General features: G+C 41.9%; 1 protein-coding gene across 1 annotated transcript; it reads left to right on the forward strand.

Annotated features, from left to right (window-relative positions):
- The first annotated feature begins 1,376 nt into the window (after positions 1-1,376).
- LOC111600660 lies at positions 1,377-25,465 on the forward strand. Its single transcript, XM_023316886.2, has 8 exons — positions 1,377-1,415; positions 1,797-1,915; positions 22,820-23,049; positions 23,589-23,821; positions 24,337-24,445; positions 24,530-24,651; positions 24,752-25,026; positions 25,096-25,465. The coding sequence occupies exons 2-8, from the start codon at positions 1,840-1,842 to the stop codon at positions 25,338-25,340; spliced, it is 1,290 nt and encodes a 429-aa protein (XP_023172654.1). The 5' UTR covers positions 1,377-1,415; positions 1,797-1,839; the 3' UTR covers positions 25,341-25,465.
- The last annotated feature ends 435 nt before the right edge of the window (positions 25,466-25,900 follow it).

The raw sequence follows: 25,900 nt of genomic DNA on the forward strand, positions 1-25,900 counted from the left end.
GCAAACTTCAAATATGGCTAACAGAGTTTAAAAGAGCGCGCAATTTAATTAATAATTTATCAGTGTAAAAAGCAGAAGTAATATACTCTGCTGGTTTTCAAATAGTATACAAATGATTTATATGAAACAAGGTGTGTATGTTAAGCAACATGTGATAAAATAGTAACAGACTGAAAATAGGCTTCGGAATTTCAGAAATTCATAAATTTAATTGAAATTTAGTTTTAATTTACGACTTTGGTAATTGTGTTAAGTCAATTGTTTTTTATAGACAATTTGCTTTCTGTTCGCTTTAATGTAAGAAGCAAATTTAATTAGCGCGCATCGTTGGCTGTATTTATTTGCACGTCATTTACCGTTGCCTATTAACCGCCCACCGGGCAGCGAGGAGGGCGCACTGCAAATGGTCAGCTAGACTAATGATAGGCGCAGAGCTTTTGGCACATCAGCTGCTTTAATGCCCATTCATTGGAAAACTAACAAGCGCTGAATGCGGTTTTGTGTGTGTGCGGAACGGAGAGGGAGAGGAAGAGAGAGAGTGATAGTGTTTGTGTGTGCCCAGTAATAAAAACTGCATTTTGGCTGGGGGAGCACGCGCGGCCAACAAGTGTGAAATTGAGTGCATATAACATGGCATAATGGCTCTTTAGACCCGATCCAAATGACCACCAAAAGAACGGTTCTGGCTGCTTAAAGAAGCGGAAGTGGATGCACATGCAGTACAGTGAACTCCAGCTTAAAGTACTTACCGAGCTCTGATATCAGAAGACATCTTAGATAAGCGCAGCTGAGAACAGCGACAATAATTAAATGTTTGCTTTGACTACAAACAACAATCACAAAGGCCACATTATGTAATTGCAGGTAAGACAAAAGAGAAAAAAAACAAACAACTCCCACAATTTCTCATTTTCTCATTGGCAGCCGGCTGATTTTTATCAGTAAAAAAGACGATCGTGTGTGTGTGTTGCTGACAGAGCGATCCTGCCAGCATTGCTGCCAGAAAAGCTTTCAATCTCTCTACAATCAGCAAAGCAAAAGCTCAGCATTTGACTGATTGAATTTTTGTTGTAGTTATTTTCTGTAAGACAGTTAAATTATGCACATAAATATGTATAGTTACTTTTATTTAATTGTATAGTACAATTAATTAATGTTATGAGCGCATTAAAACTCTTTGAGCGCCCCGCGCAGCAGCTTAACAACTTTAGCAGGCGCTGCACAGTGTGGCCACTGGCTCAGCGAAGCGAGCGAAAAAAAAAAAAAACAAAAACAAAAGGCAGACGTCACGCGCAAGCGTCGCTGCCGCAGTCGGTGTAGACGTCGACGTCGAGCTCAACTGATGCTCGGCTGGCTGTGAGTATTTAGTTACTTCGCGACCATCGTGCGGCCTGGACGTGTTTTCGTCGTGTGAAGTAAGGCGCGTCGATGTGATGTGTTCAAAGTTTGTCTCTGTGTGCCTGTGTGTGCGTGTGTGAGTGTGCTCGTGCGTGTCTGTGTGTTTTTTGTGTTTATTTGCCGTTGATTTGCTGAGTTTTCGACGTTTACCACTAGCCGTTGGCCAGCAGCCTCGGCCACTACTTGGACTGGCATTCTCTTTAGCACTACGGCTTTGTTTCATAATCTATGTATGCGTATGTGTGTGTATGAGTGTGTGTGTGACTGACTGTTAAAGAATACAAATGATATGTGCGGTTGGCTCTTGTGGAGCATGTGCCGTTGTTTCTCTCTGCCCTGTTCTTTTGTGCAATCTAATATATAATAACGCCGTTTGTCTTTCCGTTTCGACTAATTAGATACAAAACAAAATATATATAAGATATTTTGGTGGTGGCGAAAATGCTTGCAACGCAACACTTGTGGCATGCCTTATGCCTGGCAGCTTTCATTCATTGTGGATTAGCGCATGCGAAGGGTAAGTAAAAAGGCAAAGCAAAAACGATATTTTCAGCTTTATTTGTTAAGTGCAAAATAAGAGCTTTTGTATCCATACATACAACTGCAATTGAGCTTTGACTCTCACACACACTCATACACTCACACATGCGCATGATGTCATTTTGTGGGCAATGAAATACGAAAATGGTTATTTCGCCGCAAAACTGACCTCGTTTTCGCTTGAAGTGCGCTCGCTTGATCTTCAATAGGTGTGGGTGCATATGTGTGTGTGAGTGTTAGTGTTTAACGGTTTACCAGGGCAGCTTTTATTGCTGCGAAATAGAAGAAGTGAAAAAAGTTCAAAGCGAAACAAATGACTCTGACAAAGAACTTGGCTAATAAAGTGTAGCTCAAGTGTGGGCCCTGCCATGATTCACTCTGTGTGCTTGCCTGCCCACCATATAAGCCAAAGCCCAAATACCCCACCCACAAGGCGACGCGCTCATAATCTTATGCACAGCCACAAAAACAAAGCCTCACACATTAGTCATTAACTTGCAAGTTGCCATACAGAGACAGCCACACACAACAAAAGCGGCAAAAACAAAAGACACGAAAGCCACAAAAACAACAAAAATGAAAAAGAAAAACACCCACACAACAGCGAACAGCCAACGAACAGCGAACAACACAACAGGAAGGGCAACATGACACGCTCAAAATGAACTGGAAACAAATTAAATACTTTATATGTAAAGTTAGAAGAATAGCAATGCAATACCCTAGACTTTAGGTGATCATAACTGTTATTGTTAGCTTTCAAAATGATAATTGCACAGGTAAAAAAAGTTAAAATTTATATAAGAAGTTAAAAACCATTTATAGTTAATACTGAAAAGCTTTTCATATTGGGAATTTAGACTGAAGTTAGTAAATTTAATACTTGAATGAATTTTGGCTTTAAACTTGAGTATTGCAAAAATTTATATATATATATATATATATATATATATATATGTATGTATAATAAATACTCTATGTGTATAAAGTAAATTATATATTGAGTGATAATTAAAATAAAGCTTAACGCGAACTTGACTGGATTTCGTCTAAATTTAAGCATGTTTTTAAAACAAAAATTGGCAATTTTAACTGTATTTCTAAAATATCAAAGTATGGCCTCCATTAAATAGCTTTATATATTATAAAAAACTTGCTTTAACAGCTGAGGTGTTCAAGAAACAGCGTGCTAGTTAGAGGGCGGCAGATGTAGGGGGAGGAAGAGAGAGAAGTTGAAGTCCGATATATAGAGAGATAAGTGAAGAAAGACAGATGAATATTATGAGAAAGAGACACATAAAGATATACTATATATTTATATATATATATATATATATATATGACCAGTGCTGCTGCTTATTAAAATCCAATCAGGCGCTTCGATATTTTTACTTATTGTAAGTACAGCAAAAAGAAAGAAGAAGAAGCAGCAGCAGTAGCCGCGCGTCTGACATTGGCCTTTGTGCGCGTAAGTCTGAGTAGTGCCTGACCATATACGATCATATATATATTTACAAAAAAAAAAGCCAAGCAGCTTTATTTATAAACGCGATACTCAAGTGCAGAAAATGAAGCGATAAAAAATAAAAAAATCGCGCGACAGCCGAGAACGTGTAGGCGAAACAGGTCCCAATTGAGTTGGCTAAAAACAAAATGCAGCCTAATGTGTCCAAACAGCAAAGCAGATACAGAAACAGATAACAAATATATATATATACAAGTATATATATGTATGCTATATATATAATAAGACAGACATAATTTACGAGAGCGCGAGAGACGCAACTTCAGAGCCGGCATGGCAGCCGTGTGGCTGACTGGCTGGCTGACTTGTAGCATCTGTGGCAGACAGAAAGCAACAGCAGCAAAAGCTGAAAGCTAAATTACGGGGCTGCCAGCATGGGGCGTGTCACAAAGAAACTAAGAAACAAATCAGTGCTAAAGCGAAACTCCAAGAAAAAGTAAAAGTTAAGGGAAATCTAACCAAGCTGAACTAAGCTAAGCTGAAAGAAAGAAAATCAGTTGCTCACAATAATTATTTTGTTTATGCATATTTCTTTAAAAAACTTGTCTGGATGATCTCATTGGCATGCAGCTTCTTGCTCGTCAAACGTCACAGCTGAGCGCACAAAGACTTCGACTTCGACTTCGACGACTGACAAATCATCGAACTGTGATTAACTCGTTTAATTGCTGGCTAAGCAGCGCACGCGACGTCGACCTTGCCTTGAAGTATGCTTGAGCCCTGTCTACCTGAGTCTGCTGCAGCCCCTGCCCGCCACCCCGCCCCATTCTGCCTTCTGCTGTGTCTGTGCAGCATTTAATTTATGGCCAGAACGAATCAAGAACAAACGAATGACTTAGACAGCGAACTTGCCATGGCATAATATATCGATGCGCTGACCAGTTGTAAATCTTTGCAGTCAAACAGCGTCCATTTAAATAACATGCGACGCAAACAACAACAACAACAACAACAACAGCAGCAACAGGGAGAGTCGCATTATGTGGCATTAAGACAAAACATTGACAATCGCATTGTATGAGGGGGAGCAGCAGCCAGGCACAACATAAACTAGCCAGCCACAAAAGAGCTGCAACAACAATAATGATCAGTGCGCTTTGACAAGCGACAGTTGGCCACAGCAAGAGCAGCAGTGCAGCAGAGCTTGCCACAGAGTTGCCTAAAAGGACAACAAACGAAATGCTCGTAATAATAAAGAAATTGCGCGCTGTTCCAACTCAACCCGTCCACATTATGCCAACGGGCTGGCCAGTACCCAACTATATACTGCACACACACACACACACGTATGTATATGCTTGCCACGGCTAGGCACAGACAGGATGATGATGAAGCTGATGCCACACAAGGCAAATAAACCGCTTGACTCGGCCGCTGCCTTCTGAGTTGGATGCGGCGGACTGCGCTTTACATTTTTGCCTTATGTGTGTGAAAAATGCCAATTTTAGAGCAAGTCCAGCTCATGTGTGTGCCTGCCTGCCTATATGTGTGTGTGTGTGTGTGAAAAATTGCCCGTCTAGACAAGCGCAGCAGCCGGAACAACAACAACAACAACATGAACAACAATCAAAGCCTTTTGCTAAGCTAATAAAATCGAGCTGCGATTGGGGCAACTGGAGAGCACAGACTCGTGTCTGCCATACCGACTGGCCTCCTGTGGTTGTCCAGCCCCTTGCCTCTGAACTCTTAACCCATTGTTGCCATTGATCCACTCCTGACCCCCAACAGCATTTAAAATAATAAACCATAAATAATTTTTGGTTTTGTAATTCAAGCTGTCTCTGCTAAGACTTAGCTAACATTCGGTTAAGCAGCTGTTAGTTGTTGGACTGCAAAGCTGTTATGTTATGTTACGTAATGTAAATGACTGTTAATTAACAGCTAATCTTTTGCTTTTCAAATTTATTTTTAGCACAATTTGTTAAGCTGCTTCTGACTTCAACTCTAAAGCCCATTTTTATTATTATTAGTTTAGCGACCTTTCCATTTTACGTATATCTATAAGTAGACCTAAACTCATGTCTTTTGTGTCTTGAGTATCTTCTAAGAGCTGATTATGCTGTTAACGAGCTATGAAATTTTTATGTTGAATTTCTATTAGAGTTTATAAAAGGCTATGAGCGAAAAGCTATACAATGTGATCGATCGATTTATTAGATTTATATTGTTTATAAGAAAAGCACATGAACTAACGCTTTACTGTACTGTTAAGCAGCTGTAAAACTGCTAAGCTACTGTTAGGAGAGTATGTAAAGCAAGAACTATATGTTATATTACATAGCTAATGAAATGTTTCAGCTAGCTGTGACACTGTAAAGCCTATGGCAGCTGATGGGCTGCAATGTTAAGCATCTATGTTATCTACTGTAATGTTAAGTAGCTGTGAAATAGCTCCTCTCTATGCTGTTAACGCTCTATATTGATGAATGACTTCAATTTAAGTGCATTTTGATGTTTTTTATTTTAAGTTAACTTCTGCTAACAGTCTAAACACAACAGTTTCCCACGCTTTATCACATTCACATAGCCCTGCCGCTTCTAGCTGTCTGTCAATCAACTTAATCCTTTGCTCGCGCACCTAGCACAAGCGTGTCAATGGGTTAAGGTCGCCGTTGGGCTTAGCAAAACAATGCGTTGCAATTGCCGCACGTTGCCCGCTTGAGAGTTAGCTGGAAAAATAACATCATAGGCTGAGCAGAGATGCTGTGAGCTGAGCCTGAGCCAGAGCCAGAGCCTGTGCGGCATTTGGCTGATTAAAAGGCAGCGATAAGAAAAACGAGCAAATCGAAAGGCGTCGGCTCGCTTTAAGGGTCTGGCAGGAGTCCGTACTGCAAGGCTCATGGCTGCTCAGGCATTTTGTCATCAAGTGTAAGCCATCTTTGTGCGCCGGCATTTTATTGAATTACAATCCGATTGGATGCGTATCGCAGCTGAAGCTGCCTTTGCAGGCTCAACAAGGACAACTCACTTGCTCACGAAGCTTTAATTAGCCAGCTACACATCCAACGAGCCAACTGACTGGCCAGACAGCCAGCAGCCAACAGCTGTAGGAGCACACAATAAAAAATATATATAAAAATGCTTGTTATATTCGATTTTTGGCCAGCTTTGCTGTTTACCGTTAGCTGCGCTGACCATTTTGGCCAAAACACAAAATCTGACATACTGGCTGGCAGGCGGAGCGATGCGGCCAAAATGAAAGCCTAAAAGGCTTTCAGCTCGCCACTAGCCAAGTTAACCAAGCTAACCAATCCCCACAATCAATTCGCGCTCCCAAGGCAGTTCGAGAGTGTGTGTATGTGTGTGTTTGTGTCGCGAATTGCGTAGCATGAGCCTGGCCAAGAGACCAACTCCTAACTGTATAAAGCAACAGTCGCAACAGTTAACGGGTTTGGCACTCCTCCGAGCAAAAGCAAAAGCCATGCGTATTACACAAGACTAATTGTATTAGGCAGCAGCAGCAACAGCAGCAGCAACATATGCTGCAACTGCAACATGGAAATGTGTAACAGCAAATGTTGCCAAGCTCTTAAATCGACTTCATATGATATAACTGCACATGAATTTGCCATGCGAATTAGGCACAGGTCTTAAAAGTTAGCCAACTTTTTGACTAACCCCTGGGAAACTATTTGAATTGTTCACGTTTTATTGTTGGGCCATAAATATCTCACTACAAACTCTTTTTTAGATCTTAAGATCGTAGCTGATTATAAACATAAAAGCAAATTTCAAATATTCTAAATGAAATTGTTTTTGGTGAAGAGTTGAAGCTTAAGCTTCATGCAGACTTTAGCATGCCAAATGGAATTGTTTCTGTTAATAGGATAGACTTTCAGCAGAGCTTATATATATATATATATATATATATATATATATATATGTAATATATAGAATGTGCTTATATTATTTTGCATATATCTATATCTATATACTACATTGCTTGTTATTCAGTCAGAAATGTTTCTTTTAGTTTCGGTTTCTAACCATATTCAGAAGCAAAGATTTGCTGGCTTGGCTTTTCTAGCTACATTATGATGTTTTTTTTACTATATTTAAAAATTTATAATTTACAAACGCGCCTCTGTTTTCCTGAAAATATTGCAGTTCTACATATTTTCTTATAAGAAAAGGCGCTAAATTCTGACTCGCCGACGCCAACATTTGTTCTCATCGAATCTGGTTAGACTCAACGTAGCAGCTGATACTGGGGTTTCCCTTCAGCTGGGGTTTCCCTTCAGAGTTTTGTGCCAAGACATAACTGTATATCGCTGCTCTTTAAGCCTACTTTCATAGTATAATTTATTATTCTAAATATTAATTTTAAGAAACATCAATCATAAGGCCAGCAAAGGCCTTCAGATTAGACAGCATTCAACATTCTTATGGTAACTGGAGACTCCAAAGGAGCACTTAGAGAACTAACTGAATACTTGAACTATTTTAACAGGGTATCTGCTAATCAAGCACACTTTTTGCAGGCAATTCTTGCTGGAGTATGGCATGCTTTTACCCATGATCATGCTTCCATTATCAAGCTGAGCTAGACACTTGTGTGTTCTAACTACAGGGTATCACAGCTGGTCAAGCATACCCTTTCTAGCACTTTTCGTACTGTTTATAGCTGCAAATGTGGCAGCAAATTGTCAAGCGTTGCCAGTGCAAGGGCTCTGCGCGCATATTTATGAGGTCTGTGGCCTGATAAGCGTCGCCGATGGCCATAAACTTGGCCAGTTAAGTAAATTTTTTTGCTGCGGCGTGTGAAAGCAAACGACAGGTGATACAGTTGTGTGTATATATATATATGTGTGTGTGTGTGTGTGTGTGTGTGTGGAATCTGGAGCAAATATTATGTAAATTTCATGAGCAGCGAAAAAAAAAGAGAAGAAGAAGTAGAAATAAACCTGAAGCTAATCCTGAATGCAACCTACGCGTTTGCTTGAGTTGGCTTGGCAGGCAGCCAGCCAAGCAACTGCTGCCGCTTACCGTTAGACACCACTCCACGTAGTCCAATAGGTAGTCCAGGTGTCCAGCTGTCCAGTTGTCCAGCTGTCCAGCTGTCCAGGTGTCGAACTGGCCAAGTGGCTCGTTGGGTTTTTAATTACCAAACAGTGCGTAGAGCCGCATCGCGTTGAGACTTTGAAGCGCAGCCGACGCTGAGGTAGAAAAAGTAACGGCGCTGTGGTGCTAGAACAGGATCAGCGCTCCATGCAAATTAATAAGCCACAACAGAGTGAAAGAGAGAGAGGGAGAGATAGAGAGAGCGAGATAGAGGAGGGTGCGTAAGTTTTAAGCGCCCGCAGCGGCAGCTGGCTTGAAAAATATTGCTCGCCACAATTGCATAATTTATGCGAAATTTATTTAATCTATTAGACGCACTGACCCGCAACGGGAGATGCAGATATACGCATAAGACAGAGCGCGTGGGGGGCCAGAGGGAAGAGGAGAAAAGTATTTACAGACTTTTGCATTTGCCGGCCGCATCATGATAAATTGCATGTCTAACTGCATGTGGCAAATTAATCATATTTATTTGTTGTCGGTGCAGCGTTTGTTTGTTTGTTTCTTGTTGCTGTTGCTGTCTGTTTGTTGTTGTTCTTCTTCAGCCTCAACTTCAACTTCATCCTCTTGTTCTTGTTCTTGTTCTTTCGTCACACATGCAGTTTTGCTGTTGAGATTGATGATGGCTTGGCTGACATTCTGTGGAGCGTATTACATTGATTGCCAGCCATTCAGCACGGCCAACACAAACAAAAGACTTAAGCAACAAACTTGCAAAAACTGTGGAATTATGTTCAATTTCATTAGAACAAAGTTGGACACAGCCAAAAAAAAAACTGAGAAATTATGTTGACCATGTTTGAGTGTTGACTTAGCCACGTCTGCGTGTTGTTGTTGTTTGTGCTTTTGTCGAGTTGTCGTTTTCGCATGCGAGCTATGGCTGGCTGGCGCTTTAGCTGCCGCAATTTACACACGCACAGGCGTTGGCGGCCCAAAGTCAATGACACTGCAAAAAAAAAGAAAGAGAGAATAAGCGTATGACTATGCGCAAATGGACAACGACTATGATATACCCTATAAGTGCAGCTGAGCAAATAGTTAGAGAGGTTCTGATAGACTAAACGACTTGGGCTGGCGCTCGAGTGGAGTAGCATTTATCCTAAGAGCACTCTAGCTGAGGTTAGACTTAAGCCAAGCTTAACTCAAGTATATATACATATTCTTCAGTTAAAAGGTGAGGCACAGACAATGGAGCCGGGCGAAGCAGAACAGAAAGCAGAGCCAACAACTGCTCTATCTGGGGATGTTGGCCATAAAAACGCGCTCATTATTATAGTAAGAGCTTTTAATGACAATAATAACAGAAAGAGGAAGGGCAAGAGCAGCAGCAGCAGCAGCAGCAGCAGCAGCACATAAACACTTAATGTCATATGTTTTCTTATTTCATGTCTATTATTTGGGTTTTTGTCGGCCTGTGGCCTCTTTAATTAGCACACACACACCGACAGGTGTAAGAAATTGCGAGCAGAGCAGCAACAGCGGGCTAGACGCACGTAATTATATACACACTTTAGTGGAGATGTGCTGGATCTTATCGCTCAGTTGGCCACTTCACTGGCTGCCTGATGAACGCGTAATGAAAGCGCGAACGATAAAATCAGTGACAAAAATGTTCACTAATTAATTTATTGAATGCCAACTGTAAAGTGAAACACACAACTGGTGCGCGGCCTCATAAAACTGTATGAAATATGATGGCTAGGCTTGCAAGCAGGAAGAACTGTTCACTCCAGTCCAGTTCAGTCCAGTCGCGTCGAGTTGCGTTCGTGTCTTCAGTCTTTTGATATGCCAGTTCGCTTGCCTCGCCGCTGGCTGCTTATCAAAACATGCATGCGTTTGATGGCCAAATTACATGGCCAAACCGCAAAGCAGGCAAGAGAGAAAAATGTAAAAAAGAGTAGCGCCCGCCCGTAATTGAAAAGAAATGCCCAAGATGCATATCGAAACGGAATGCCAGACTAAATTAAACAAGAGCGAGGAGCGCCAACTGCAACTGCAACTGCCGCTGCTGCTGCTGCTGCTGCGCTAGTCACTTGCCTGCCGGTTAAAATCAAGCCAATTGCAATTTGCTCTGCACCAGATCCCTCAGATCCCTAAACCAGGAAGCAAATCATTTTTGGTTTCGCTTTTCTCTCAAGTCTCCCTCGACTCAAGGGCAACGCTCAGTGGCCCCCAGAGCTTGGCTTTGGTTAGATTTTGATTTGGATTTGCATTGCTGGCATTAAGATTAGATTGAATCCAACTGGATGGCCTGGGTGGCTCGCTTTGTGTTACGTATGTCTCTCTGTGTGTGTATGTGTGTGGGAATATGTGTGCCTAATGCGCCCTGCGGTTTATCTTTTGTTTCCTTTACACTAAACCACAAAACATTTGAACCTAATATGGCTAGCAACATAATTGACTTTAGAAAGTCTTAGATTAACACATAATAGAATTGATTATGTGGGAATCTAATGATTTTTTTATTGAAATTTTTAGCTAAGCTTGGCTCATAAAAAATGCTTTCATGTTTAGAGTATATGAATCGTGTTTAAATGTTAGAAGTGGGCGTCTCTAATTAGTTATAAATAATTTTGATGACGAGCTGACTTGATCAGCTCTGTTCGCGCGGTGTTCAGGGTATCTTTTAGTCGAGCACTCTGCTGAAGAACACTCTTACTTAGTCCTTTAATGACTTCCAAATGCTTTTTACTCGATTCTCAAGACATCATATATGAGTGTGTGGAGTATGCATAGCAGCGCATAGGAGTGTGGGTGGGCATGTCTGAGGTGTCTAGGTATGTAAGTTGCCATGCATGTGCGTGTCTATGAGCGCATATATATGTAGGTATTATCCAACTGACCAACTGCTTTAAAGGTTTATTGCCCAAAATGAGGTTGAAATATATTTTGAAATAGTTCTCTTTGTCTTTATACTGAAATATGTGAAAACACAAACTAAAAAAAAAAACATTTTAATCACATAAAAGCAGCCATCAAAAGATACATAAAACATTCGTTTTAGGCTCATATCGCTTGTTGTTGTTGTTGCTGCTGAGTGTTATTAGGCTTAGAATGCAATTTCAGTAGAATTTCAATTAAAATGTCGCCCAGTTGGCAATTAAAAGCGCAGCGCACCAAAAAGAAATGCTGTTAACAATGCAGCGCCTCGGCGTGGTATGGCGCGGCATGGCATGGCATGGCATGGCCAAAACGGTTATTAACGTGGCCAACAGATGGCTAGCCAAGCGTTCAGGCCAAACAGATAAACGAATGGCCAACACGGCGTGGAGTTAGGCGAACGCGAGACAAATGCTGTTTCAACAAGTTTGTTGTACAAGCTCGCTAGATGGCCATCCGGCCTGACCCGGGCCATAAACTACGCGGATATCAAGATGCGTGCCATGGAATGTCTACCCAGAGACCCAGTTGGACAATTATAAATCATGATGCACTCTTGTCGCACACTCAACGCGCACGCAAAAAGCCGCGACGACTGGCCAAATAATAATGTCAATTGCAGGTGTGGGCCAGCTAGCGTACTCTTAGCCATGGTCCAGTCTTAGCTGTGGCCCACGGGCTAAAAGGCTAGGCCAGACGCTGGACGCTGGACGCTTGCCACATTTGGGCATAAGCTGCAGCAGACGAACGCCCACAGCCCGATTTGGTCATCGACTTGGCATCTCTCGCTCCCGCTCACTCTCTCTATCTGTGTCTCCCTCTCTCTGTGTGTGTGTGTGTGTGAGTGAGCGTGTGTTGCTTGCTGCTAATTCAACGCAAATCGCAAATGACCAAAATAAAATATTGCAGCCGCGCGCACAGAGCTGCAACAAAAGGAGTTGCATACACGTATGCAATAAATTTTATGCCTTCGGCATCGGTCACTTGGTCATGCGGTGGCTTGTGTACGCTTTTTTCTCTTTTCTGTCCCATATTGTGCACACACACACACACACACACACACACACACACACACACACACACACACACAGACACGCACACTGAACCACAAAAGTGTTTGGCTGTGCACACCTTTTGGCTGCGGCGCTTCAGTTTAGTCAGAGCAGAAAAGCCGCAAATACCACAAAAGTGCATCGATAGATTCATCTCTAAGCCCCTTTGCTGCCTTGATTACTCAGCGAACGGTGCCTCGCCTCCGTCTCCGCCTTTGCTTTGCGTGCTCGTAATTAGCAATTGGGTCGCAGTTCAAAGTTCACTTTCATAGTACCCCAACAGCTGGCCACAACCGGCGTTTGATTAATGTTCGAATCGATTGGGCCTCTGACAGCGTATCGCATTACATGGCCAATAGACATTGGCCCAAAGCATCGGAATTTGGTATTTTGTGTGTCATCGCCCCGGGCAGCCAGTTGGATATGTGTCAGCCAAGAAAATAACAATTTTTTGATAAATGATTAGCGACAAGTGCCGAAAGTCTATCCCTCCGTCTCTGCCTCACTCTCTCGCTTTATCTAGCTCTCACTCAGTTAATAATCCAGCCGCCTCTCTGTGCGCTTCTCAGTGTTTGCTCTTTCGATTCTTTAGCTGCAGGCAACAACTTTATTGCCAATTAAGCATAAAAAGGCAGCTTCGTCTGCCATTACATTAGGAGAAATGCAATTATACGGCGTGTTTAAATTGCAAAGGCGAGTTGTTGCTGCTGTTGTTGCTGTTGTTGTTGGTTTTCTTGTTGCTGATAGTTGGTTAATGTATTTAATTGCAAATATGGTAAGAGCAACGCGCTACAGACACAACACTTTCACACCAAAATGGTAAAACTGACAGTCGGACAATAATAGACTTTGAGTGGCTTGCGACTAGAAGATACCCTTTAGTTTGTGTAGCTAACTCATTGAATTGAATTTGTGATTTATGTGAATAGCTAAACATATAGTATGAGAGAGTGTATGTGAGCATATGCGGGTTCTTAGTCAGAGCTAAAATATTATCTAAAAATAATAACTAAATATATTACTATAACTATCAGCAGATGAGCATCTACTATTAGTCTGACTGGCTACTTCAGTTTATGTTTTATGTGCGTTAATATAGTATATATATGTATAAAGACATTAAGGTACATATGTATATATATGAGATGATATCTAGTAGACTATGTGCAGAATCAGCATAAGCCATAAATTTGATCAAATTCTAAATTCATCTGAATTTATTTAAAATATTTAAAATATATTTAAATCTGTTTGAAACTTATGCTACTGAATACTTAGCTTACTTACACATAGTTCTATCAAGGCTAACAAATTTTGATATAGGATTTATAATTCGACTAATATATTATATTTAGACTGCAGTTTCCAAAGTTTTTTGCCCATATCTCGGCGATTAATCAAGATTTTTAAATAACTCAAAAAGTTGTTTAGAGCAAAGAACTTGTATTTTCAGATGCTGCAATGGTATTTTTTAAATACTGCAGATTTTAGACAAAGAAAATATAATTTCATATTGAGGTAAGAATATCTTATTCCGACACTTGCTGCATGCTTCGATGAGTTATAGTCTGATTCTTGGTTACTATATATACTATATATATATGTACCTAACAATAATGACTTAGCTTAAATGGAAGTTGCATATCATTAAGCGATCATATATCAGCTACAGCCATAACCTACTACAACCCCAATATGCACCTCCTCTAGGATTATAGGGTATTACAAGTAAGGTTCCATATTAGTATAAATGAATGTAAACCTGTTTTAAATAGCAGTTCAAATAGAGCTGTAGCACCCACAGTTAGGGTATAGAGGCAACAGCTACTGCAAGTGCAATTAGAATGGCTTGGCAGGTGAGGCAGTTGAGGCAGGTGAGCGACGTGGTCTGTTTAGAAGCTTGTTGGCCATGGCTAATAATTTCTGTTAACTGCCTTTGCCGCATTTAGTTGCAAATTGAATTAATTTTTATGATTATGGCCATGGCGGGGATTTAGTGATTAACTTGCCTCAGTTACAGTTAGGCGGGGCAGCCTAAAAACTGTAAACGCATTTTTCGCAAATTACTTAATATAGCTAAAGAAAATATACAAACTCAGACACAACATAACAATGCAACAATTGGCTGCAACTCGCTTTCGTTGAGGCACTTAGCGGTAAATTGTGTTGCCACAGCCTCCCCGACTGCTGCTGTTGCTGCTGCTGATGTGTGAGTGGCATGTGGAAAGCAGCAGCAGCAGCAGCTGGGCTCGCATATTTTTGCTGCATTTTTATTATTTATTTTTACCTTGGTTTACCCAGCGGAAACGAACAATTTAGCAAATGCCACCGCGTAGCGCCAAGCTCAAGAATGCCACAGCGAGCAAACGGGTGAGGCAGGAACGCAGCTGCAGCTGAGGCGCATTGTGGGTGTATGCGGCATTTGCTGTTTGAACACATTAGCCATGCAAATAGCTGACTAACTGTCTGTCGTCGTGCCCCTCGCTCTGTGGCAAGTCATGCCGCATTTGCCACATGAGCGCTAGCTGCAACATTTACAGCTGTTGGCGCTGCTGTTGGCAGCCAAGTTCAAGTTTATGTCCAAGTCATATAGCTTGGCCAGCTTACAGTTCTTTTTGGTCGCCTTTTTTCGCTCGTTGCTTTGCGCGCGCTCTCATGTCTAAACTGTTGTGTAATTTAATTAGCCAGCTGCGCATAATGTTCACGCCAAGTGGAAGCGCAAATTTACCGTAAGGCAACGTTGTTTTTTCTACTCTTTTCTTTTTTTGCATCTCATGTTCAAGACGCGGCTGAGGCAGAGTCGAGGCGAGACGCGGCTAAGCTGCGCCTGCCTGCTCATATCTTACTGGTTCTCTCTCACTCTCCTGCTCTCTCTCTCTCTCTCTCTGTCTCTGCTTCCTCTGGGCAATTAATCATGCATTTGAGTGACCAAGTCGACCAAACAGTTTTGAAGTTTCGGTTTGCTTCGGGCTTATATGTAGCAACTGAAATTCAATTCATTTGGCCTTAATGCGCTTGGGCTGCCCGGCATTGCCTGGCTACTTCCGGCTTGACGGTAAAATCTGGTAGATCTGGCTAAAATCTATAAAGAGCCTCGGCGAATTACGTCATTTGAAAACAATTAGCAAATTAAGAAAAAACCAGACGCTGTGAAAATAATAAAAATAGAAAAAGTCAACGAGCGAGCTGAAGAGCACAAGAATTGCCAGCAACTATTAATGTGGCTAGAAAAAATGATAAACTGACAGCAATTTTGTATTTACTTGGCAATAGAGACGCTCAGCTCAGTGCGCGAATGCCAAGGCGTGTGCTGCGCTCAACTGGCCAAGCAGCTCAAGGATAGCAGCTGCATCGATACTTCACTTGGTGACATCACATCGCATCACATTGCTAAATGTGAGATGCTGTGCAATGGACATGCTGTGTGATCAAACTAAACATTAAATTCTGAAAAATTGCTTTTCAAATTTTGTTTGTTTATTTGATGTCTGTTTAATCTATTCAGTTATTAATTAATGCATATATAAATAGAATATCTATTAAGTTTTTTTGTATGCTTGTGGCTTAGACCTTGATGGACCTTGGCTTAAAGCTTTTGTATACTTAGCATTAGTCTCTACTTTGTATTACTAAGTGAATTATTGAGGCTGTTAAGTTGACTGTTATTGCTTTATTGTGTGAGCCTTTGACTCTGTTATTGCCTCTATTACTGTTAAGCAGGTCTGTTAATCATATTCATTTGGACTATTCAAGTTGCTCTTGCTGTTACAGCTGCTGCTGTGCTTGCTGTTGCTGTTACTGTTACAGTTGCTGTTAAAGTTGTTGCAACTGTTACAGCCTCTGCTACTATTGCTCTTCAAGCTGTTGTTGCTGCTGATAGCTTTGTTATTGTTGTTACGGTTGCTGTTGCCTTTGTTGTGGCTGTGGTTCGTTTAGTTGTCTCTGAGATTATTATTACTCTTGCTGTTGCCGTAAGAGTAAGTGTTGCTGTTACTATTGCAATGGCTGTGGCTGCAGTTGTTAGTATTACTCTTGCTGTTAGTTTTGCTGCTGCTGCTATTCTTACTATTGTTCCAGTTGTTACTGTTACTGTTACAGCTGCTGTTTAGGCTGCCTTTGATGCTTCTGCAAGGGTTGCTATGCATTGGCTGTGGGTGCTACTGTCTCTGCTGTTGTTTCTATTGCTTTTGCTCTTCCTTGATATTGCTGTTGCTCGTTTAGTTGCTGCTGCCATTACGATTGCTCTTGCCATTTCTGCTGCTGCTGTGGCTTCTACTGTTGTTGCTGTTGTTACAGCTGCTCTTGCTGTTGCATTATATTGCTGCTACTATTGCAATTGTTATCACTGCTACTGATGCTAATACAGTCGCTGCCATTGCATTGTTTTCTGTTATAGTTGGTGTTACGCTAGGCATTGCTGCTGATGCTGCTGCAGAAGTAGCTGTTACTGTTGCTGCTAATAATGTTGAAGTGCTGCTTACTCTTGCAGCTACTGTAACTGTTGATGTTCAAGCTGCTGTTGACGTTACTGTGACCATTGCTTTTACTGTTGCTGTTAATGAACTGTTGCTGCTGCTGTTGCTGTTGCTATTAGCACATCAGCTTCTCTTAACATACAGCTGTTCTTCGAGCATTCCAACTGTTATTAGTAGTGGCTGCTGTGATTGTTGCCCCTTGCTGCTAAGTGCAACACATGACGTCAATTTCAAGTGTTATCCCCTTTAGCTGACTGACTGTTTCGCAGTGCACTCTAACTGTGACTGCAACTATATAATAGCACAGTAGGCAGTCAAGTTTTTCAGTTGACTGGGCCCAGAGGCAGCCGAGTCGAACTGCTGCCAGCTAAGCACTTAACAATTATCACATTTGTGGCCACATTGCGAGTCGGGCCATAAAAAAGCAACAAAACACAACACAACACAAGCAACATCTGCAATTTGACGCTGGATGTTCGTCTGTCCGACTGACGACGAGTCACTGTCGCTCCCATCAGTTTTTGCTGTGGCAGTGGCCGCTAAACAAGTTTGTTTATTGACTCGCCCACTTTGATGAATTTACGCGGCAACATTGACACATTGACACTGCTTAGCATATGAGCAGAACAAGAAGAAGAACCACAAGCCAATTGAGTGTGTGCGTGGACAACACCCACTTGGCCCGGGGGTCTTGGCCGGCCGGCACTGACCCGCTGCCCAAAGCGACGTTTTCTAATTTATTTTTGATGCCCGGCCGTTAAGTGTAATTGGTCATTTGGTGCGTCAATGAGACGGTGGTTCAGGCCCCGCTGCTAACCAGACAGCAGGCAGCGTTAAGTTTTTTATTATTTTTTTTTTTTGCAACTGCAACATGTGACTGCCACATAGTTGACTGGGGGACAGCCCCGCTCTCCGGCTAGTAAATTACCTGTATTTCCTGTGCTATGGCCAAGATTGATGATAATCGTGCGTCGTGTGTGTCAAGATTGTTGCTTTTGTTGCTGCTGCAATTTGTTTTGCAAAATGCGATAACAAAACGCTATCAGCTGCAGCAACAGCAACAGCAACCGCAGCAGCAGCAGCTGCATCATAACTGTGCGAGTCACTCGTGGATTGATGCTAATGCACAACTTTTGACTAGCTTTTTGTCTGTCTCTGTGTATGTGTGGGGGGCAGCTCTTTACATGCATGTTTACCGTTCGTTGTGCATTCAATTTACGTTTCTGCACAGCCGCCAGGTATAACACTTTGACCAAAAAAAAAACTATATATATATAAGAAACACGCAAGAAGACCTGCAGCTCCTTCTACTTGGCAGCCAATGCAAACGTGACTCCGTTCGCTGACTCAGACAATTGCATAATCTTTGCCAGCCAATTGCCAATTGCCAATTGCCGATTGCAATTGCACTTGCAATGCAGACGGCAACGGCAACAACAACGACGCCAATGTCCATGTCGTTGAACGTCGCCACACAGCGCGCCTGTTGGGCTTGGCCATTGAAACAATTGCGATGCGGGGGGTGTTTGGGACACAAAAATTGCCTGACAACGTGCCGTGTGGTGCGCTGTGGTGCGGAGTGTTGCGGGTGGCTGACTAACGCTTAGGTGCTGAGAGATGCTGGATGATGTCTTGCCACCTTTCACGACTGCCTATCTGTCTGTCTGTCTGCCTGGCTGGCTGACTGACTGACTGGCTTCTTAGCTGCAAAACGATGCCATTTGCATGGCAATCATTTTGAATTTGTTGGCTTTGACTATTGGCGTGGCTTGTAAAGCATTTGCCACTTATGCTCTTCCTCTCAACATACCCTGTTAGTGTGATTGAGTTGCTGCGCTGTTACTCAAACCGTGTTGAATGTTGAGCGCCTTCAGATTTTGACAATTCAGTTTATATTCAGCGGAAACAATGGTTATTTAAGCAAAGCATTGGCAGAGCTTGCTGAGAGGGTAACCGAGCGTATCCGCTAAATGGCAGCAATGCCTATAGAATTTATCTGTTTCAGCTATGCCAGATAAGGCAGCGAGCTAAAGGAGCTTGGCAGAAAATGGACCTGAACTAATCTCTGTTTCTCCATATGCAATTTAACTTTCCAGGCATCAGATCTAGTTTATTAACTGATCTATTGTTCAGTTTTCTATATAAATATATATATATACTCTATTATATATTTACGCTTCCTTAATACCCTTATATATCAACTAGTCCAACACACTCTCATTGAGTTTGTAGTCATTTTACATCTCCAGTCATCTATGTAAGACATTAACATTATTTTAACATTGTTTTAACATTATTTTAACATTATGTAAATTGTAAATATTCCAAGGTATATGCTAGTCATAAATTCACTTATTACTGTTCAGTTAAGTTCATTTGCGCAGTCAGCACCTAGTCGAAGGCAACTAGTTTAGGCCAGCTAAGTTCTATTTGTCTAAAATTTTGTAAATATTGCAGCGCATCTGCTAGTCGAGCAAGCTCTTTTAGCTTGTAGTCTTATTGATTTGTGCATTCATTTGATGGTGCGCGCGCATTTGCTTGCCAAATTGTTGAAAAACTGTGCATCCAAATGTCGTGGCTGCTGATGCCGGATAGGAAGTCAGCAGACAGGAGTTCGGGAGACACAGTCGGGAGTCGGAATTTGGTAGACAGTGTCAGTGACATAGTCGGCGATGGGCCTGGCCGTGGGCCGTGGGCCGTGTTGATGTTGATGGTGCTGATGATGTTGCTCTTGCAGCAGCCCAGCTGCCCAAATCTTGCCCTGCCACCGCTCGCTTCGACTCTCCTGTTACCGTTCTCTGCTCAGCTTTTCTTGAGAATTTCGCTCCGGGTCATTTTCATTTTAATGTAATTTCTTTTAAATTTATTGTTAATGGAAATTTATGCTTTAACCGAAGTTGCGGCTGCGGCTGCGGCCGAGGCCAAAATGTCTGAGCTGAAGCATGTTGCATGCATGCTGCACGTTTTCTTGATTTGTCATGTTGCAGGTTAAATGCTAATGGCAAGTCTTTTCCGTTTTTTTTTTTTCTTTTGATTTCGATTCCAAGAAGCTTGAAGCTGCCCCAGTCAAGCGGCATTTGATGATCTGTTTCGTTTCGTTGCACCACACAAATTGCCTCTTGTAGCTAACACATATCTAACAAGCGCCAAAAAAAGGCAAGAAATCCATTCGGCTCTGGTCATGTGCGAGATGTGGGTTAAGTCTTTTACAGATATAAGTACATATAGATTTTATATAAATGTATGTGTGTGTGTGTGTGTGTAGAAATAGTTTAAGGTACAACAAGATTCCCACGAGCCAAGCCAAGTCAAGCCAAGCCAAGCCAAGCCAAGCCAAGCCGTGCCATAAAAATTGTGTCAGATAAATCGTAATCAGTCGGCATTGATATAGTCGCAGTCAATAATGCGATTCTTACGAGTAAAGTTGTAAAAATTCAATAAAAATGCCTTGGCTTGCAATTAAAGCCAGCCTTGGGTGTCTCTGCAAATCAAAAGACTTAGGCGACAAACCTGCGTGGCAAGCACACATTGAGAACGTGCAAGGGCTGAGCAGCAGCTTTCAATTATTGTCACGAGCTGCAGACAACATTTCCTGCTGACTGCAGATGTAGACAAACAGAGAGGGATAGAGGGAGACTTACCATGGCTCAATTAACTGCTCAACATGTGGGCTCACGTGGGCGTGTCCATTTGCAGTTGCAGTTCCAGTTTCTTTTATAAATCAATGGGTCGTTGTCGTGTCATCGGGCACTTAGGCCTCTGTCTGCCTTGGCTTTTATTTGTTTAGCCGCGGAAGTACTTAAGCGCCGAATGCTGCCTCCTCTGCTTGTGTTTCTCTAGTAATTGTTTTAGGCGCCGCTTGCATTACGCCCACCTTGACGCCGCCTCTTGAATTACCAAGTGGGCAATGGCAATGGCAATGGCAATGGCAATGGCAACTGCAGCAGCTGCCGCTTTTTAATTGCCTTGCAATTTCTATTTCCTAGTTTTTATTGTCTGTCTGTTCTCATTGTCAGGTTTCACTCTCTCTCTCGCTCTCTCTCGCTCTCTTTCTCTTGCTCTCGCCAGCTCATTAATGCCAAACTTAAGCGTTTGTTTTCTCTCATTATCGAGCTGCAGCAGCGTGCCAATGGCAAGCACGGGTTGCCACAGCAATTTGTCATAGTTTGGCTGATATTTTTATTTTTATTTTTAACTCTTGTTTCGCTCTAGCTCTCAACAGTAGTTGACTTAATTATTTTAGTTTATATCTTAAAATTTCACTTTATAGAAAATGCCTTTGAGATACGTTGAACGAGGCAGCCTTTGCCGCATCTTAATCTCACTTAAACTAAACTTTAGCTAGTTATTTATTTAAATAAAGAATTCAATAAAAAAATTCAGCTGCTCTATAAATAAAAAACATTTGGCTTATGGGTAATAACTAAACGTTTTTTATTATTTTGAACTTTTGCTGATTCGTGCTTTTATTTTTTAAATTAAAATTAAATTGAAATTAAATTAAATTTACTTGTTATATAAATTGTTTTATTTTTTTATTTGTGCGCTTTTTATATATACTGAAAATATGCCGAACTTGACATATTTTCAAAAATCAGAAGCGCTAGAGCTTGAAAGCTAATCGACATTTAGCTAGGCAATGGGGGTTGATAAAAAGGTTTATATATATGTATATAAATATTATATATATAAATAATTTATTTAGATATATTTTATACATTTATAGATGCTTTATAGCTGCGCTTAAAATGTTTAAAGAAAATTATGACTAAGTGTGATTTACGTTTACATTTTTGGTTCTAAGTAAAAAGAAGAGCTGAATATGAAGGAAGCTCGTCCATATATATATATACATAATTATATATATATATCATATAATTTCTGTATATCATTTCTCGTCCATATATATATACATAATTATATATATATATCATATAATTTCTGTACCCAGCGCACAGTTCTTTAGTTCGGGCTCTTGACTTTACACAGAATTCTGTGGCTGGTTTTTCGGCTAATTTTTGTTGATTTTATTGTTTCCATTGTTCGCTTTGTCTGTTGTTTGTTCTGCTTTTGCTGTTGCTGTTGCCTTTTGTTGTACAACTCACATTTAATTGGGGGGCATTTCTGTTGAAATGTTTTGGTAATGCCTGGCCTCGTGCTGCCATTAGAACGAGTTTTAAGCACTTTGGCAAAATTATTCAAATTACGCGGCAAATGCGCTCCTGATCAGTCCGCAAATGAAGGCTTTATCGCATCGGATTGGGGGGCAGCAACAGCATTTAAGTCTATCACACAGCGTCTCCCCACACATGTACAAAGTGTAATAAGATTTTGATTACTATGGCAGCAACAGGCATCAGCAGCAGCAGCAGCGGCAGCAACAGCATCAAAATTATGCCAAAAGCCTAACACTCCACAGCCACAAACTAAACCAAAGCAGTGTGTGAGTGTGTCTCGAATCTAGACGAGCCTGACAGCCTCTGACGAGCTGACCGGCTGCAGCTAAGGCTGGACTGCAGCCAAGACATTGTCTATGTATATATGTGTGTTATATAGACTGAGAGCTACACTGGCTAACTGCCGAGGCAACTGCATGGCTGCATTTCAATATACTCGCATTGGTGTTTCTTGTGCTGGGCATCAAAAGCAGCCCTGCAGCTTTATGAAGCGCGGCAATAAAAACGAAAGACTTAGGCAACGAACGCGCTCCACTTCCATAGTAATTATGCGTCAATTGTTTAGTGCTGCCTGGACATGCCAGCCAGGCGTCGTATTTGGCTCAGCTCTGGCCATGCGACTGGCAGCGACATGCTAGCCCACTTTCCTCGGTAGTCTATGCAGACAGCAATTTAATTTCCATTTTGCATTCTTTTTCGATTGTTTTGCAGGCGCACACAAGGTACACTGCTCCGAGGATCAGATGCGCGTCGAGATTGGCTTGCCAGCGGAGACGAATGCCAGCGCTGCGGCGGATCGTACGCAGATCTACTTGGAGGGTCTCAAGGGCTATCCGGATGTGCGCTGTCAGCCCGAAATCAATGGCGCTTTGGCCGTCTTTCGTCTATCGCTTAGCGACTTTTACGAGTGCGGCGTGACGCGAATGGTCAATCAGTTAACGGTACGTGAAAACTAAGAAGAGATGAGAAGTGAGCGGGGAGAGAGAGAGAGAAGCGAAAGGAGAGAAGAGTCCGAAAGAGATAGAGAAAAAACAGAGAAGAGGCAAAAAAGAAGCTGAGACGAGACGGAGAACAGACAGAGAGGATATAGAAAATATATAGAGGAGTAGAAGAGGAAGAGAAGATACAGAGAAGAGATAGAGAAGAGAAGAAAAGAGACAGAGAAGAAGCGGAAAAGAGGCAGAGAGAGAGAGAGAGGCAGTGGGAGAGAGAAGAAAGACTGAGAGTAGACAGAGAAGGGAGGGAGAATATGCAGAGTAGAGATAGAGAAGAGAGGGCAGAGAGTACAGCACACAGCAGAAAAGGAGAGACAGAAGACGATAATACAAGAGATAAGGAGAGAGCTAATAAGAGAAGTCCAGAGAAAATAAAATAAGGCTAAAGAAAATATAAGAGAAAAGCGAAACAGAATAGAGTGGAGCAGAGGGAAAAGAGAATCTAACTATTGCAGTCTGTTTTACCTGCTGTTTTGTCACCACAGGGCAAAAAGGTGTATTACCATAAAATCATCATTGAATCGGCCAGCAGCAAGGAGATTGTCAGCGTCAAGTGCATTACCACAAGCGGTCCGGTTTACAATGTCATGATGAATGGCACCAACGCCGCACGGGAACAGACGCAAGTGGTGCTCCAGGAGCAGCAGCAGCCGCAGCCATCTTCGCATCATGGTCTGGTCAGACGTGATGTGCTGCCGGCGGGCTTTCAGGAACCAGAGTAAGTTTTTGGCCAAGCCAGGCGCATCTTTTAATTGCCCCATCAAAATGCAGCGTCCTCAAATTGCAACTATGCATACAGCTTCTCTTTTTGCTTTATGCGCAATCTATGCAAACGTTATGGCATTTTAAGAGGAGACCCAACCCTGGGCCAAGGCTGTGTGGTCATAAATCTAGTGACTTGCTGTTCGAGCTATTACCAGCCGGTAATTAGCCATCAAATCAATGCCCCCGCTAATGCAGCCAGCTCGCCTCCCCTCTGTTAGTCAATTTAATTGCTGGGCGTGCCAGTTGGACAAACGGACTTAATGATACAGTGTGTAAGACGAGAGAGAGAGGGAGGTGGCATAACTATGTTTGCTTTGTCGATTTACGTGCCCTGGTGTCCTTCAATTACTTTTTTTTGTTGACTCCGGCATATATTTAATGGGCACCGCCACGCCCAGACCCTCAATTACGACAGCTCTTTTTATTACTCTTTTTTTCATCATTATTATTTATTCATCTGTTCTGCAGAGATCTGGAGATAACCACCTCGTTGACAAAACGCGCACCGGAGCCGCGTCTCTCGATTGGCGTTAGCCAGGATGGACAGAAGTTTACTCAAGACTTGACTGTTAAGTCGGTAGGTATATACACACACACACACACATACATATACGTAAAACCTGACACTCTCATCTATTTTTGTTCACTAATATGCTCGTAGGGCACACCACTGACCATGGAAATCAACTTGGATGAGGACTCGGCGCCGGTTTATGGCTTGGGCGTCAATTATTTGGATGTTACAGACACGCACACCTCCTCCGAGACGCTGATCTTCAAGGGGTGCGTACGAACAACAACAGCAGCAGCATCAATTATTCTCAACTAGTTTGTGTGTTAATCTTTTGGTTAATCTTTCTCTTGCTCTTTCTCCCTGTTGCAGCTGCACTGTGGATCCCTATCTCTTTGAGAACTTCAACACCATCGATGGCGATATATTGAGCGCCAAGTTCAAGGCCTTCAAGTTCCCCGACTCCTCGTATGTGCAGTTCCGTGCCACGGTCAATGTTTGCCTGGATAAGTGCCTGGGCACCCAGTGCTCCAACAATCAGGTGGGCTTTGGCCGACGCAAGCGTGAGATTAGCACTGCGAATAAGGTCTATGAGATCTCATTGGCCATGTTCCTGCAAGTCAATGACATGGAGGGCTTTAACAAGAGTAAGTTCCTAAGACAGTTGAAAAAATTTGTATTTTGGCTTTTGCTAATTGTTGCCATTCCTATTTCAGATGAGGTGCTGCAGCTGGAGGAGAAGCTGCGCGAACTGAAGTTGGCTAATCAGCGTTTGGCGCGCAATAGTCGGGGCAACTTTGCAGAGCTGAGCCGCAGCATGGAGCAAACGCCCGCCAGCAGCGCAGTGCCTGCCTTTGTTGTGGATGAGCGAGAGCTGGGACAGCTTAGCTCGGCCGCTGTACAGCCTGTCATGTTTAGCCTTTGGGCGTTGGTCGTTGCGCTGTGTTGGCGCCTCATGTAAATAGTCGCGAGAATCAGTATGGCAAATTGTATATCTCAAAATGGAGGGCGTTCTGGTTGTTAATCAGGTTCAAGCTGCGTGTGTGTATGGCAATAATAATAATAATTAAAAAAACAAAAACAAAATAAAAAAAGTAAACAATATATATGTACTACCTACTACTAATAGATACTTATGTAACTGCCATTTATAAAACGTAATTACAATTAATTTTAATGCGAGCGGAACCTAAGGAAAACAACGGCAACAACAACTTAAACAACAGCTACAACAAACACAGTGATTCTTATAAACATTTCGATTACAGATATTAAATTGGTCTTATAAATAAGCACCTACTAGTCTTCTAAGTGTAACTGTTAAGCTAATTTAATTAATGACTAAAACTAAATGAATTAATAAAATTAAACAATCCAACTTAACTGTAATTTTGTATATAACAGAAAAATTAACTTTGAAATTACGCGCGCAAAAGTTTAACATACGATTGTGATTTGTACAGCTTCCATAACAGCGACAGTGTTGCTTAACGTTGAAAAAAAAAACAGCTGGAAGTTAAA

This window comes from Drosophila hydei, unplaced genomic scaffold, assembly GCF_003285905.1.
Source record: "Drosophila hydei strain 15085-1641.00,03,60 unplaced genomic scaffold, DhydRS2 tig00008122-arrow-pilon, whole genome shotgun sequence".
Classification (NCBI taxonomy): domain Eukaryota; kingdom Metazoa; phylum Arthropoda; class Insecta; order Diptera; family Drosophilidae; genus Drosophila; species Drosophila hydei.